Source organism: Haplochromis burtoni, unplaced genomic scaffold (genome assembly GCF_018398535.1).
Source record: "Haplochromis burtoni strain Fernald_Lab_line unplaced genomic scaffold, NCSU_Asbu1 Contig_92, whole genome shotgun sequence".
In the NCBI taxonomy this organism is placed as follows: domain Eukaryota; kingdom Metazoa; phylum Chordata; class Actinopteri; order Cichliformes; family Cichlidae; genus Haplochromis; species Haplochromis burtoni.
In genome coordinates, this window is record NW_024582453.1 from 255,480 (window position 1) to 272,793 (window position 17,314).

The window sequence follows — 17,314 nt, forward strand, 5'->3', positions numbered from 1 at the left end:
TGCTTAACTAGCAATAAATATAATCAACCATATTTTTACTTGTGCCAAATCAGTGTCTTCATTCAAGAATAATTCATCTTAAGAATAAAAACAACAAATGTGTGATGTGTGTGTTGATGGACCGGCACACATATGTTTTACATTTTAGCAGTATCTGTTGTGATACGTCTGAGAGTGAAGTTAAGTAACGTGGGTTACTAGTGGTTCCGAGAATATTTAAAAGTGGAATGGGAGCCAGAGCCTTCGGCTTTCTCTGCCTTCACGATTAAGCTTAAAACTTTCCATGTTGATAAATGTAACTCTATACACCACACCCTGTCCAAGTATTGTTGCTGACTATGTCCTTCCCTTTACGACCACAGTGTACCCATCTTCTCATGGCTGCTTCCAGCAGGACAGCATGCTGTCTCACTGCGCTCAAATGGCCTTCACACGCACCACATCTCAATCCAACAGTGCACCTTCAAGGTGTTTTGGACCCGTAGATTCACATCATGAATGTGCTGCTGACAAATTTGCAGCAACCGCATAAGGCTTTCATGCCAGTATGAACATGTCTGAAGAATGTTTCTAGCACTGTGTTGAATCTGTGACATGAATGATTAAGACAGTTACGAAAGCAATAAAAGAGTCCAGCAAGTGGATCTAATATTGCCTGTGAGCTCAATAAAATAAAATATAGCAGAAAAACAACGCCAGATCAGTTTCTCCTCGTTGTTAACAAACAATCAAGCGTTACCCCACACTGCTGACGTCACTACGGGAAGTCACGCCCATTAGGCTTCCCCTTACTTTACATTTCCGCAAAGTTTTGGAGTTGTGGCAGGCTTCCCTTAATCGGGTTTATTAAAGTTTTGTTTATAGACATTTATAAGCTAAAAGAAAAGATGAGTGAAATTAAGCCCAATGATAAAGGGTCGAGTGAAGAGAGCGCCGAGGAACAAGACTGGGCAGCGGCTAAGGCTGCTTTCGACAACCTCAAATCTAACAAACCCAGACCTGTGAGTGTTTTAATGCTATTTTCCTTTTCGTTAGCATGTTTGCTGTGTTATATACTTTCACGAAGGGTTGTTTGGGTAACAAACCCCTGAACATGTCTTGCATTTCTTTTTTCTCATTGTTCATGCACCCCCAGCCCAAACCCAAGAATGCAGTCACCATCGCCGTCTCCTCTCGCACTCTCTTCAACATGAAGGCCGAGAGGAAGATCTTTGAGGAAGAGGGCTTAGAGAAGTATGTCGCTTTCCAGCAGGAACATGAAAACGAGCCCCTAAAACCAGGACCTGCTTTTCCCTTCGTCAAGGTAGGCCTGGGCCCCTGTACTGTCAAACCTGCTGTGCAGGGCGTGTCCCCTCAGAAGTGTTCATTCACTATTACAACTGTCTGTGATCACATAGTTAAAGCCAGGGAATACTTATTGATAAACAGTAATAGCTAACAAGGGGCTGCATGTCTATCCCTACACCTAAGAGGAGGTGGTGTAAATGCAAGTGTTTGGCTGTTGTCACTGCTAGAGCAAACATGGCTAAAATAAGAGAAATACCTAACACCGCACCAATTGCTTAATATTTAACTTCTTCATTGCTTTAAAACCGGTTTTACTACTTGTTACAATGACATGGTACAAGCTAGGAAATCAAATCATTTTTCAACAAAGAAGACTGAGAAGTTGTTCCTGTAAAGCCTGATAGGTGCTGAGAGCTGATGTTTGCACATGTTTATCAGGTTCATTGTCTCACAGAGAGTTATTTTAAAACACTTCTGGTTTTCTCGTTTGACAGTCACTGTCCCTGTGGTTCATAATGAGTGCTTCAACTTTGCTGGCACAGCTGGTACCATAGCCACTCCTGCCATTCATAACAGCCAAACTGTCCAAACACAGAGCATTACAACATTAATGAATTTGGTACTAAATGCAAGGTTAATGTATTAGGTTGAAGTCATTTTACATAATAAATTATCAGCACAGTGTGTTTTTGTGCAATAATATACAAAGGGCCCTATCATCATTAATACATATATACTTTCTATTCCAACAGTTGACTGTCGGATAATAACACATGGATGAAAATATACTGGTAGTGCCCACAGCATGGAATAATAAATGTGACTTTTTTAATAGTAATTTAATAGTAATTTCTCATATGCATGCAGTGGGAGTAGGGAGCAGGTCAAGGAGAGTCTGGAGAGGCGGAGTTATGCACTGGAGAGAAGAGGAATGAAAGTATGTAGAAGCAAGACAGAATACCTGTGTGTGAATAAGTGTAAGAGTGAAGCTGTAAGGAGGAGAGGTAGTGAAGGTAGATGTGTCTGAACCATCCAAATCAACAGACAGTTCACAAGAGAGGTGCAGGAGAGTGCAGGCAGAGTGGAGTGAGTGGAGACGAGTGTCAGGGGTGATTTGAAACAGAAGGATCGCAGCAAGAGTGAAAGGGAGGGTTTACAAGATGGTAGTAATACCTGCTATGATTTGGAGATGATGGCACTAATAAAATGGTAGGATGGAGGACCTCAGAGAAGGTTCCTGGATGCAGTGTGAAAGAGCTGGCGTGAAAGAGGATGTGGCTAGGGATAGGGTGAGACGAAGGTGAATGATCCACTGTGCCAACGCCTAAAGGGAGCAGCTGAAGGATGAAGATCAAGGGGGAAAAACTATTCATGGCATCAAGAATTATAATGTTGTAGGAAGTTTTTCTTTTTTCACTAAGTAGTTAAAAGTAAAGACAGACAAGAATGTGATGAATATAGTAAAGGTCAAGCCAGCTAGGAATTAATCTATTAAGTCATTGCTGGCAGCACTGCCGGTGCACCCATGTGCTATGTATCACCAACCAATCACCGCTCTATAAAGTTTATATTTGTTCCCATTTTTGGCAAATTAGCTCCATTAAAAATATACCAAATGATATACAGGCAACTATCATTCAGTTGCTTTGATACTGGAGAAAATGTGAAATCGTGATGACCTGTCTCGCTGTGAGCCCTCAGAAGATTTATGGACATTTTATGGCAGACATCAGAGTAATGTCTCGGGAAAGTGTCCCACAGAATCTAAAAATATATGCGTAACCTTTCTGTGTGCAGATCTGACCAAGCTGTGACTTTGAGAAGTAGTGCAAATTAAGTGCTAAAGGTTAATTGTCTTTAACCCTTGAACCATTCTGCTTCCTCGTGGATAGGTGCACAAAATCCTCAGCGCTCTAATGCGTACTCATAGCACTCATGCAATATCCTTGCTTTGGGTGTATAACATGGTTTGTTTTCTTGTGCCTTCTTAAGGCGCTGATGAATGTCAACACTCAACTGAGGGAGCTCTATCCAGACAACGAGGAGCTGTTTGATATCGTCTTAATGACCAACAACCATGCCCAAGTGGGAGTGCGCCTCATTAACAGCATTAATCACTATGGTATGCTGCGTCGAGGTCTGAGCGTGGAGTGTGATGTTGGATCAAGTCTAGCAATTGCGCGTCTAAAATGAGGAAGTCTTTCTTTTTCTGCACATCTTACTTGTTTTTTCTCCTTGCTTCAGATTTGACCATAGAGAGATTCTGCATGACAGGAGGGAAGAGTCCTATTGGTTACCTGAAGGCCTACCTGACAAATCTTTACCTCTCCAAAAGTGCAGACAAAGTCATACAGGCCATAGATGAAGGTAAGTGATGTTGGTCTAATATTTTAATCAGTACTTTGCAGTCTTGGACTTCCTTCACCACCTTCTAGATGTTTAAGTACTTCTTATATTTACAAGCCTCAATGTTGACTTTGTGACTCATTCACGCTTCAGAGGGAAATCTCGACTTCATACTAAACTGCAAGAAATAGCTGGTTGAAGGCAGCATGAGATTTACAGCCCGCCCACCATTCAAATGAACACAGAATAAGCTTGTGTGTTAACCATGATATTTATTTAAAACAAGGTGAATTAAGGGCTCTTGATAGGCTCAATTTATTGTGTACATACTATATACTGTTTAGAGATTTTAATCCTTGCTTCGCTTACCTTTCATCAGGAATTGCTGCTGCCACAATGTTCACGCCGGACACAGAGCAGGAGCTAAGCGACACTCAGTTGAGAGTGGCGTTTGATGGTGACGCTGTTCTCTTCTCCGACGAGTCAGAGATCATTGTGAAGCAGCATGGCCTGGACTCTTTCTTTGAGCACGAGAAAGCTTTTGAGAACAAACCTCTCGCTCAGGTAACATATGGTTGTTTCCATCTTCTCCTACATCGCTGATGATTTTTTTCTTCCTTTTTATTTTGTTCTTCAGGAAACAAGAAGTGAGCATTTTCAAAAAGTTTAAGGACACACATAGAGTGCATAGTTATAGCTTACATAAAATAGAAGATGGGCTTTGCCCATGCCCCTCCAAACCTGTCTCAGGCATGCCTTTACCCACACCTCACCATGTGGGATCATTTCAGCCCAGGCGTCACCTGAAGACTTTGCACTGCCACTGCAAAGACAATAGTGGTGTAACAACATACACAGAAATTTACATTAACTGCTTACATTTAGAATCTAGAATCTAGATTCTAGATTTTTGTTCTGTGAGGTTCTATCTAGAGTCCAGATAGAACCTCACAGAACAAAAATCCCTCCACAAATACTGACCTAGTTGGTGCAGGATGTGGCAACATAATCAAAATACAACCAGTTGGCATATGGCTACGTCCCCTATTGCAGATATATATATTCTGTCCATCTGTGCAGACTGACTCAGATCCATTGCAACATGTTGGAGACAGGTTGCAACCTGTGCAATTACCTTGCAATCAAAAGTGGTCACCCAGAGGCTGAGAGTGTTCCATGCTACTTGTAATTGAACGCCATATCCCCCCCAAAAAAGCAATGCTATCACCGGGGCAACTGCTGATGATCCTTGTGTTATTAGGATGTTGTCCTGTATTTACTGTTGCATGACTGAGCCACTAGTCAAATACTATAAGTGTAGCCATTCACACTTTTTAACAAGTGTTTTGCTCTTTGTTTTTGTAGATAGTTTCACTGTGCAGTCATGGTGAACTGTTGTTTCAGAAGCTGACTCGGTATCAGTAGACAGTACTGGCTGTCACCGCATACTAATGCACCCTACTAGATTCCTCATTAATTACAGTGCAAGCTGCTGATATGAGCATATTACGCTCTGAGAATTATCTGTGGGGTTTATGCACCCCCTTGTGAGTTTGTAAATATGTTTCACATCATCTGAAGCATTTATTTTCCTTGTGTGTGCTTGTGGTTGTGTATATACTATCTGTATTATCCGTCCAGATTACAAGCAGTAGCAGTTTTTCAGTAACTGTGATGTTCTCCACTCAGTGCAACCATCCATCGAATGGAAAGATGATTTAAAAGAGAGGGGGCTCTATGTAAATAAAAGCAAACACATTGCAGTGGATTTCTTCAAATCTAACCTATCACACACAGCTTTTTATCTTCACAGTCCTCATTTTAAATTCAATTTACTTTTATTCTTTGACTCTTTCAGGGACCATTAAAGTGTTTCCTGGAGGCCCTGGGAAAGCTCCAGAGAAAATTCTATGCCAAGAACGAGCGTTTGAACTGCCCCATCCGAACCTTCCTGGTCACGGCCCGCAGCGCTGCCAGCTCTGGAGCTCGTGTCTTGAAGACCCTCCGCAGCTGGGGCCTGGAGATCGACGAGGCTCTCTTCCTGGCGGGGGCTCCGAAAGGGCCCCTGCTTCAGAAGATCAGGCCGCACATCTTCTTTGACGACCAGATGTTCCATATTGAAGGGGCCACGGAACTGGGAACCATATCCGCACACGTCCCCTATGGAATCGGACAAAAGTACCACAAGGGCAAACTCATCGAGCAGCCTAAAAAAAAGGAATAACCTAAGAAAGGTTAAAAAAAATAATATTACACTCGCACTACTTTTGCTCCAGATTAAATATTTATATTCATAAAAAAATGTCCATTAAAGGAATCCTAATTTTTAAAGGATTTTGCTCATGAATTGGCAATAAGCATTTTCCTCATGAGAGGGAATAACTGCTGAACAGGAGAATGTATTTTCACACCAGAGTTACACTAGGTGCTTTACTTTCACTTACTGCTGTCGGGGAAAAGCAACCTTTTGGTTGGTTTTAACGTTTGTGCTTACCACTTGAAAGATCTGCAGAATAAGTTTTCTGCTGTTTTTTTTTATTTTTTTTATTATGTTCATAAAAAAAGGTTTATCTCTTTTATCTGTGAGGTTTTTGGCAAATACATATATAAATATATACATATAAAAGTACTGGTACAGATCACCAATTCTATTATTTTTGGTGTTTGGCAAAATCCTCACCCATTTCATATTTTGAAAGGGATTTTAGGAGGTAGAATAACTTCAGCTTACAAGGAGCGCTGATGCTGTTTCTGTGTGTTACTGTACTCATTTATTTTTGAAGTGCCACAAAACTTGATCTTGTTCTGTAGGCTGTTTACGCTGAGTCTGTGTGTCAGCCAACAAGCTGTAACCAGACTTTCTAGGATGGACTGACTACATCTACGTATGCCTTTGTATATGTTTGCAGATATTTATGAAATTTATATTGCATAAATATGTACCTTAATGGTCTGCATAACTAAATGTCAGGAAGAAGTTGCACAGATACACTCGCATGTTTTTATATGCTGGTATATTTAATCTTTTTCATTTTTGTACTCACATTGTGGTAACACAATGATAGCTTGTCTACACCATTTGACTTTTCTATCAGCGAGTAGTTGGATAAATAAAGGAATGCGATGAAACCCCAGTTGTTGTGTTTTGACAGTGTTGGGTAGTACCTAACTGCACGTACTGTAATTATTTGGAGGCACTTTATCCTGCTTTATTCTTCATTTGACATAAAAATGTACTAAAGATTCTCTCAGATTGTTGTGTTTAGGCAGAGTTTGCCTAGTGAGAGCAACATCTTTCTATAAAAGAGCTACAGAGCTGCTTTTTTCTTTTCTTTCCTTATGTCAGGATGCTTCTGATTTATCTCGAGGCCTTTTGAGAAGGCCTGACTGACTCACACACAAACAGATTAATGGCACTTAGTGTTTATACTAATATTTCATATTTTTGGCACACAGGTTATTTGCTTTAAAAAATGACACATTATGTATATAATACCTCGGTATTTATAATTTAATAGGATTTTGGTTGCAGAGCTTTTACATTTAAAGGTATTTTTGTCCACCGCTAGGTGGTGCTATTTACCTGTAAGTGCTCCTCTTTACATTCAGGGCCTCTGGGATAGTCTTTCTTTTTTTTTTTCTTTTTTGTTTAATTGAAAGAAATTTTCATATACAAAACAAGTCAAGGAAACATTTCAAAAGGTGTGTGTGCGTGTGCACTTTAGTTTTTAACAATATATAGTATTTAAAGGAACACACTCCACTTTTTTTGGAAATAGGCTCATTCTCCATCTCCCTCAGAGTTAACAATGCAGCGTCTTCTTTCTAAATCTGTAGGTTAACAGGAATTTGGAGCGGGATCTTAAGGGATGGGGCGTGGCCAGGATTTTTGCTGGAGGCGCCATAACAGCAGGCCAAACAAATGCTTGCTGTGTGTGGACACACAGACACGCATACACGTTTACACACACAAACCATCATATAGAAGAGACATTTCTGAATAGGGATTTTGTTTCTGTTTTTTGTTAAAGAGACATGAAAGACCTCAACTTAGGGTTAAGTGTATAAACTTGAACTTGAAACATCTTTATGATGCAACCGAAAGAATCATGAATCTGAAAAGCTACATGATTTTTCTGGATTTTATTTTTGTCGACTTATGAAGTTATATATATTGTTTTGTATATTTTTGAAATTTCTTAAGGAGAAGATTGCTGATTGGTCCTAACCAATTACTGTATAAAAGATGAACGACACGACAGCACTTCCTCCCATTGTGCAAAAATGAAGCCAAAATATCCAGCTTGTGGGAGCTGCCATGTTCCACTTTTGGAGCCAGAGTCTGCTCAGTAGTAACTCGTGGTGGAGCGTCTCTGCCCACACACCCACTGGACGTGACCGTGAACACGCCCCCTTACACTTTTTACATAGCCCGGCTGCTCTGTCTCTCATTCTGCAGTGTATGGGTAAAATTTATCATACAAAACATGCACTCTGTGCAATATGGATTAACGTTACTGCTGAAGATGTGAGAACATCTGATCTCTGAAAAAACAACTGTTAATGAAGCTAGAAAAACACACCCACGTCTTGATCCTTAAAAAAGCATATTAATATATAGTAAAAGCCAATCAGAAATAAGTAGAAGTAAAAGGCTTCAGCCTACTAATATTAGTCAATAAAATACATTCTCTGCATCAAAAGTGATGAGTTAAGGATGGAGGCATTTGGCCCCGGGGTAGACCCAAGTCAGGCTGGAGAGATTATATCTCTTGGCTGGCCTGGAAACGCCTTGGTGTTCATATTCATATTAATATTCTTATTCTTCTATGACAAAAAAGTACAAGTGTTCATTTAAAGAAATAAACAGAGCAGTAAGAGATGTTTTTTTATTTTATTTTTTTTTCTTTATTTTCCTTAGCCGAAGGCCGTGTCGTTTGTTTTCTGACCTGGGAGTTGGATAGTCCTGGCTCAGGGACTTTTTTGGACGCCCTGTGTCACTACTGTTTCTGGCCTCTTGTTGTCTTTTGGTGTGTTTGGTGTGTTTTCAGAGGTTTCACTCAAGGTCATATTGTTCATTTTCTTAACTAGGAGTCGGATAGTGCTTGGCAAACAACTTTTTTGGCTGCTCTGTGTCACTGGTGCTTGTCCTGGCCTCTTGTTGTATTTTGGAGTGTTTTTGAAGGTTTTGGTATCACTCGAGGTCGTAACGTCCATTTTCTCAACTAGATGTTGAATAGTCCTTGGCGCATAACTTTTTTGGATGTTCTGTGTCACTGGTGCTTGTCCTGGCCTTTTTTCCTTGGTGGAGAGCAGCTGTCGTGACTTCTGCAATTCTGTGCAACATAATTCGGGCCGCGCTTCCTCTTGAGTGGAAGCTGGAAATGTGTTTCCACAGAATTTGGCTCTGGGTTTTGGTGGTCCATTGTAGTAAAACCAGCTTAAGCTTGTTGGCTTTTGTATAGTAAGCATGTTCTTATTAGTAAATACTTTAAAGTATTTACGATAAGATTTAACAACGGTGTGGGTACTGCTTTACAAACCTTATTATAATTATTAAATGAAACGTCTATTTTACCCTTATCAATAAATTATTCATAAGATAGCAAGTTTCCGTTTTTATCAAGCAGATCAACAACAAAACATACACCGCTATCATACCAGTCTGATTTAGATAAGGACTTCTTATTGATGACTATAACCCTATTATTCTTTTACCATTTTTTTCTATTTTTCTATTTTACCATCTTGGTAAATCATTTTTTTAGGCAAGCTATGGCATTTCCTTCCCAGACTTGATCCTTCATCCATGATTATTACGACAGCACTTGAATGCACATCTTCAGTTACCTGTTTGACTTACAGCCTTAAATTTTTTCAGAAGGAGTCACTTTCTTGCAAAAATAAATCTGTTAAGGGCCGCTACAGAATATTTCTGCCTTCCATGTTCAATCGTCTTAGATGTGCATGACGGAGGGAACCACAAGGGGGCGCTCCAGCTTAACTAGATTAGGTTAGCCGTTACATTTCCTGCATATAGACTCAGCTGTATAGAGAAAAAAATATAGTAACACACGCATAGTTTAGAGAAGCCCATTAAAAGCCTTAAAATCATCCTACCAATGCCATCATAACAATGCTGAACCGTACAAACCTACAATAAGTCCTCTTTTTAGAATACCAAGTTCCCTTTCAGCACATTTCCAGGTATCAAAATATCACTGCCAAGCGCAGAAAGAACAGCGAAATGCAAATCACCGTGTTCTCACTGAACATTAAATCTAATTAGAAGTTAATGAACTATATCCTGCAGCTTCAGATATATTAGAATATCTGAGGTTTACCATTCTTGGACTGAGATTGCAGAGATAATATGTGGTATATGAAATAAGAACACATTTTATACACACTGACAGTGAACCCTCTCGCTGCCGAAAAGCCAGTCAGGCCATTAAAAAAAGGTCGTCTGTGGTGGGAAGGTGTAATTAATTCTGAAATTGGTTGCAGCGAAAAATGACGACAGGGAAAAGGAAAGATGATTTTCAAGGTTTAAGTCCACTAGATTTAATCTATACCGTGTATGGACTGATATAACTAGATTTGGAGGTACATGCAAACATATATGATATATACGTTATAGCTGATTCCACACGATTTTTCTTCTTTTTCTTCTTCTCAAAACCTAGTGCTTATATCAAAATTTGGTGCTTTTATCAAAACCTGGTTCTTATATCACCCAGAATGGCAACAGGTGGCTCGAAGATTATGGTGCGTAATGCAAATATCACTTAATGCAATCTCAGGTTGTTTGTCAGAAGTAGATTTAAGAAAATGGTTACAGATGTCTGAACATGATTCTTTGTAACTCTAAACTTCAACCTCAACTCGTGCATCATTTGAGGCCTTCATCGCCCAAATGAGTCTTTACACAGCTTTTTCCACCTGTGCACTCTTACTCACTGAGACCTTGAAACCAGTAAAGATGTTAAAATAAATGAATAAAGATAACATTGAAAAACAGAAAACGATTTACATTTATGGAACAAAATGTAAGTAGCATGTCATGTTGTATTAAGCCAAGGCTAAGGTGGAGTAAAGAATTTTTAGAGTTACTATAACAGGAAAAGTGAAAAATGTGGCTATGAAAGATATTGAAGATTAAATATAAAGTGACTTAAATGAGTAAAATAAATTTCACTAAGTACACTTAGCAGATTTTTACAGATTTTTTGTGTCCCTCTTTCTGTTTTTGTAGAGCTTGAATTACTGCCAGCATCGCTGCCAATGTGAGGTTTTTTTTGGGGGGGGGGGATGCTCACTCGGCAGAAGATATTTTTTTAATTTGATCATATAGTTGAGTTATTCATCTTGTCAGGGGAGTAGCTTTGCAACGAAGCAAGGTTTTGTCAGGCAGAAGAAGTGTGTGCATCCCTGAGAGCTGGGACCAACTGGCTGTTGCCATGGATACTTGGTGCTGACACCACAAGAACTGTGTAGGTTTGTTGAAGATATAATTAATAACAAAGGATTAGAGGCAAAGGTAGCATGGGGCTCAGTATGAGAAACCTCATCACACAGTTACTATAATTGGCACCCTTTCCGTGTGTGTGTGTGTCTGTCCGTGTAATTGTGTGGACACCGCAACAAAAGTTCTTGAAAAAAACAAAAACAGTAGCACCCTCATTCTCTGCTGTCGCATTTATCTTCTTGACAAGCAATTTGCTCTAAATATGTTCCCTTGGTTTGAGTTTCAGAATGTTTTTTGGAAAGTAATTTATTTGTACCTGCATTACCGTGATTGGCCCATTGATGCATATCCTGGAGATCTTGGGAACATTTATTAGACATAATTAGATAATTGATATGTTTTTATGATACCGTGGCTTTCACGTCGCTGTGCAGAATCTTAAATATGGAACATGTTTACAAGGAGTAATGTACAGACTTAATGAAGGCAAAAGGCTTTATAACAATATGAATCAATGGATACTGGATGTGCAAAGAAAGAAAGAAAGAATTTGTTAATCTGTAATTTTTCTGTTGTGTTGGCTGCAGCGTTTTTAATTGCATTTTTCAGAAACTACAGTCATCCTAATATCCTAATCATGTCTTTTCTTTTTAGATAGGCTTATTTAATATAAAAGATTTACAGACCACAGGAGTGTGTCTAAAGTTACAGCTTGGAGTGGCCATGATTTTCCCCATCATATATACCACTGGACTAGTGCTTCTTGAGATTCAACACATTTCATACTTTAGTTTTAATAAAACAGGTGCAGGTTGCACAGCACGTTCAAAAACTATGAGAAATCACTTGGTTAACCGACTGTCATAAGTTCAACCAATGGTTTTGCTAATGCAACACTTTCATTTTTCAGTGAAATTTCAAAGTCTTCAGTTGTCTCCAGCATTTCAGTAAAAGTCTCCATGAAACCACTGGCTTACCCATCCTAGCTACTTTTCCATTTTCCATTTTTGAGCAGTTTACTTAATTTATTTGTTATGTTTAGCTTATATGTAAAACCGTTTGACCCTTTTTTCTTGCAGTTTCAGTAGTTAATATATTAGCCAACAGTCCACAATTTCACAAATTTATTAATTATATAATTAATTATATATAACCCTATTATATAACTATTTCAGTGATTTACCTATGCTGTTATCTTGCAGTTTTAGAAAGCAGTTTAACTCCTAGCCATATTTTATAGCTTCTGTAGCTTCTTAAAGTGTTTACCCCAATGATTGTATGCAGTGTATGATTTATCAAGTTTAGTTATCAATTCCGTTTGTTTATTTATACTATTAGCTAATAGTTTTTTTGTTGGTTTTTTTTTTACTATTAGCTAAACCTTAGCTGGTGATTTTAGCCATATATTATATATTCCCTTTTTGACCTTTCCTATTACTGTTTTTTGAGGCTTTTGGTCTTTCCTGTGACTTATTTCTACAATCTTCAACCGAATAAGCAGATGAATAAACAGAAATGTCAGCAGTGAGTTGTCCCTACTATTTTAATTGAAGAAAAAAGACAAATTAATAGTCTAAACAAGAGAGACTTATATAGCAAGCACTGAAGTGACTTGTTGTAAAACACTGTGTGATATAATTTCCTTGTGCAGTAATGAGCTACAAATATATTATGTCCAAACAAATCCTGTATATTTTGATACTAGAGTGAGGACACTTTCAAACTGCAGGAATCAATTTTTTTAACAGCCATTACAAGAAAGCTAAAAAAAAAATCCCCTTGGTGTTTAAAGATGCCATGCATAGATAAGCCATTTAAAAGAAAAGCAGATATGGTCGTAGGATGTGCTACACATAAGAGTTTGGATAATTTTAGAGCTTCTTCTAACCAGAAATATGGCAAAGGCAGGAAATCCCACACCATATCAATAAAAATGTCAGAGGCCTTTAAAGAGCAAAGGGTGCACATAGGGGGTCAGTAAACTTGCACATCAGGTGCATCATAGGAGGTGTTAAGTAGGTTCTTTTCAGTGATATAAGCATTCAGAAAGTGTAAAAGAAATCTGCAACAAAAGTAGCTATTAGCAGATATATTATTTTACTGATTTTTTTCAGTGATTCTTTCAACCATTTGGCTAGCAAAAGTTGCAAAAACGGTGAGAAATGTGATCACAGTAATTCCTTAATATTCTGTGAATCTGCAAAATGGTAAAATTGTTAAAAGGAAAAAGCAGCTTATCTTCACATTTGAGAACTGCAATTATGGAATGTTTGACATTTTTACATGAAAAATGACTCAACAATTGTGCGCACTCCTTTCGGCTTTACTCACGCTCATTGTTAGGTAACTACTGGCAAAGCAGAGCCTTTTTGTTTTCATTTACTTTTCAAAGCTGTCATATCATTGTAACAGGCCGAAACATATAGTGTTATCTGCTAAAATGTACTTAGACAAAAGTATTGTGCCATGAAACTAAAGTAGTTAAAAATGGTACTCAAGTGGAGTACTGTGAATGTACTTTCACCACTTTTTCTGTAAATACAATTATAGTGTGAGTTTGTGGTGATGAAGTTTGGATTTCTGCAGGTGGCGCTCACTTCTTCGTCTGTTCACCCGTGAAGTTGGTCAGCACTTGCGATAACAGCTCAGTGAATCTGCTGCACGATGCCACGCTCACCATTTGCTGTGTGACTGAGTTTGTGGAACACATTAAGTTTTGTGGCATTATTTGTTGAAAGAGGACTATTGTTAATCTACAGTATTCACATGAGGAATGTAGCTTTGCTGAACAAACTTTGATCAGGTGCAGAACTTTTGGTAGGTACCTTTTAAAGATTGCTGTTGTCTATGCTAACACACTGCCTGTTTGAAACAGATGCTCATCACCCTTGTGATATGCATTATGTGTTTCTGTAATTGCTGCCTGACTAGTGTTATTGCAGACCTAACTGTGTGTTCTGCAGGGATCCCAGGAAACCTATTTCTACACCTCCAGAATGAGCTGGCTCTTATTCAATTTAGCCTATTCTCATTTGATTGCACAGTGTGGTTCTCTAAAAGCGACCCCACAGGTCCGGAGGCATTGACAAGTGTCTCTGCATGAGATGGATAACTGAAGCCACATCGGCACACTGTTTCCTCCTTTTGGCCTTTCATGAGTGCACCTGTTAGATATTATCGACAGGCTCGCCTAAGATACAAAACACAGTTAGGAAGCTCTAGGCCTGAGCATCTAATACACATATCTAATGATGGGAAGAGTTCAAACGGTTCTCTGAAAATGATTTGAATGATTTGAAATCAATCACTTTTGCTCTGAAAATCCAAGGGGGAAAGAGAGGGAGTGAGCTTGGTGATAGCATGTTGCTGGTCCTTTTCTCAGGAGCTATTAATTCATTGGCACATTATATCATTTTGTAGGGTAAAAACATTAAATAGTGCAGAGTGGAAATAAAAGATTTGTTTTTCTTCTAGTATTTTAGATTTATCTGGCCCGAGTGAATGGCCCGCTCTTCGTCACTGACATCTTTGATGCATGTACCCTGCATTTCTTTTTCATGTAATTGAGTTACGAGTTAAACTGGCTTTTGTCATCTTGAGAAGCATCACACTCGCTTCTCGTCCAACCAGTGTTTAGCGTGAGGTTGCGTGGGCAGAAGGGAGAGCAGTATTAGATCAGCCATAGTAACAGATGAACGCCGTACAGTCATAGTACTTCATGGTCAGTGCTGATCAGCTGTGGCATTTAGACTGCTCTCCGGGCTTAGTAGAGGACACAGAGTGTGGTCCCGGCAGGGGCTCAACCCAGCCAGGCAGCAACACAACTAGCCGGCAAGGGAAAGCAGAGTGCAACTAGTGAGCAAGGAAGCATCACCAATTATCTCCACCTCTGCGCTTGTAGCAGGAATCCATTTCAGCACCATTACCTCTGGGCAGCCATGGGCTGACAGTCTCTCCCGTCAGGGCGATAGTTCTAAATTGGCTCCCACCCCTCTCCTCCTCCAGAGATTGAAAAGAGATTATTAAAGACATTTATCATAGAAGAAGCCTGAGCCTGTCTGGAAAGTCTGAAAATGGTGAGAAATGGCAGCACAATGGAGAAGGCCTGAAGAAAGAGGGGAAAAGAGGGATGGAGCAGGAAGAAAATGATGAGGAGGTATGTCTTTGCTGAAGGCTTGGTGCTCCTAGGAGACAGGGTGGTCCCATGGGTAAATCCAATGGGATGCAGCAGTAGACGGGGTGTGGGGCCCAAGTCTGAGGGAAAACATGTGAACAGCAGGCCACCCAGTCATGGCTAAAACCCTACATATCGGATGCAGCACTAATGATACCCCTTGAGACCGTAACAGTCTGGCTACAGCACAACAAGATGCTCCATAACAATCTGGCTACAGCACAGTGTATTATTTCTGTCTGACCCAAGTTGAAATCTTGGAGAAAGACTTTGCAAGCTGGACAAGCTGAAGGTCTGCTGTTGTTGTAAGCGCAGACATTAATTTACACCATAATGCCTTTGACTATTCCAGCCAAGAAGACAACCGCATGTTAAAAATGCCGTGTCCTGCCCTGGGTCCTAGCTTTGAACATGTATTGTAAGACTAATTTTCAGAACAACTTTGTACACTTTAATGCAGTGTTTTGTATCTGTCAAACACTCACTTGCCAGTCTTTACACTCCACCCATGCACAGACTAACAGAGGTGTTATTGATGTAGTTATATAACCACCTGAATATTGATGAACATTACAGCTACAGTATACCCATAAGAATACATGCTCCAATATTGGAAAGCTGTCCTCATGACATAGATTGCATGCATATCAGAAAATGATTAACCTGAGAGTTAGAAGACAATGAAGTGCAACAACAAAACGTGAAGAAGTTTAAAGAGGAATTCTGACAGCAGCAGTGTGACAGCACACGAATGTGCATATTTTACTGTATATACATATGCGGACAATTTTAAAATCGCATTTGGTAATAAAAAAAAAAAACAATCTCCTTTTTTGGATTTATTCAGTACAAGTACAGGTGAGGAAGAGGATGCAGGCAGGGTTGAGATGAGTGTTAGGGGAGATTTGTGACTCAAGATACAAGAAAGAGTGTAAGGGAGGGTTTACAAGAGGGTAGTGAGACCTGCTGTGAGGAATGATTTAGAGATGGGGGCACTAACAAAAACATAGGGGGTGGAACTTGAGGTGAAAGAGTCGAAGATGCTAAGATTTGGACAGGATGGGAAATGAACATATCAGGGGGCCTGTTTTATGCTGAGGGTACAGAACAACTCCACTGCACTGAGGGGGTCAATGATCGGGCCCAGGTACCACAGAATATTGGATATAATTTTGATTTGAGTAACTTTTATTTGATGTACTTTGGTTGATCTTCTGTCTCTCTCCATTAAATGAAAATTACCATAAATATTAGACACTGCTTATTTCTTTCGATGCGAGCAAACATAAAAATTCAACAGGGTATCAAATAACTATTTCCCCCACTCCAAATAATCTTTGTAATAGAAAGGACTTTCAGCTGCTCCTTTGTCACATATTTGATTGTGCAGAGTTTTACACCAGAGTACAAACCCTCAAATTTCTGCAGTCTGCTTTTGATGTAGTAGAGTCCTATTTAACACGACTTGAGTTGATATTAAATACAGGCAAATCCAAGTTAATGATTTTCTTAAATAACAAAAAGTTGTTGTCAAAAAGTTCCTAAGATTAAAATCGTTTAAGGGTTTAAAACTGAAATAGTTAAGTATTTAGGGATCGTAGATCAGAATTTCTCATTTAAAACTGACATTAAAAGTATTGACATTTAAATTTCTTTTTTAGAAATAAAACTTTTTCCCCCTCTACAGTTGAGAAAAGACTTGGATACTGTCTACCACTGTGCCTGTAACTACATTTTTATTAATGACTGTGGAAACTGCGTCCATGATATACCCTGCCTTTCTCACTATGACAGCTGGTAAACTGGAGTTTAGGTTAGCTTAGCATAAAGACAGCATCTAGCTCTGTTTACAGTTTAACACTATGAATATCTCAGAGCATTTGCCTTGGCTCAATTGGATAATTAACAGGCTACATCTGGCCACTGTGAAGTAGAGAAGACAAGAAACGCCTGTAAAACAACAAATTAGTATATTTATTAAGCTAAAGCTTGTTACGCTAATAAGGTAAGCTAATTCCTTAGTTTTGGTTTCTGTCTTT

At 39.1% G+C, this 17,314-nt stretch overlaps 1 protein-coding gene across 1 annotated transcript; it reads left to right on the forward strand.

Annotated features, from left to right (window-relative positions):
• The first annotated feature begins 765 nt into the window (after positions 1 to 765).
• nt5c1bb (5'-nucleotidase, cytosolic IB b) lies at positions 766 to 6,762 on the forward strand. Its single transcript, XM_005935404.2, has 6 exons — positions 766 to 1,001; positions 1,136 to 1,303; positions 3,280 to 3,409; positions 3,532 to 3,654; positions 4,013 to 4,197; positions 5,492 to 6,762. Exons 1-6 carry the CDS (start codon positions 888 to 890, stop codon positions 5,855 to 5,857), a joined length of 1,086 nt encoding a protein of 361 aa, XP_005935466.1. The 5' UTR covers positions 766 to 887; the 3' UTR covers positions 5,858 to 6,762.
• The last annotated feature ends 10,552 nt before the right edge of the window (positions 6,763 to 17,314 follow it).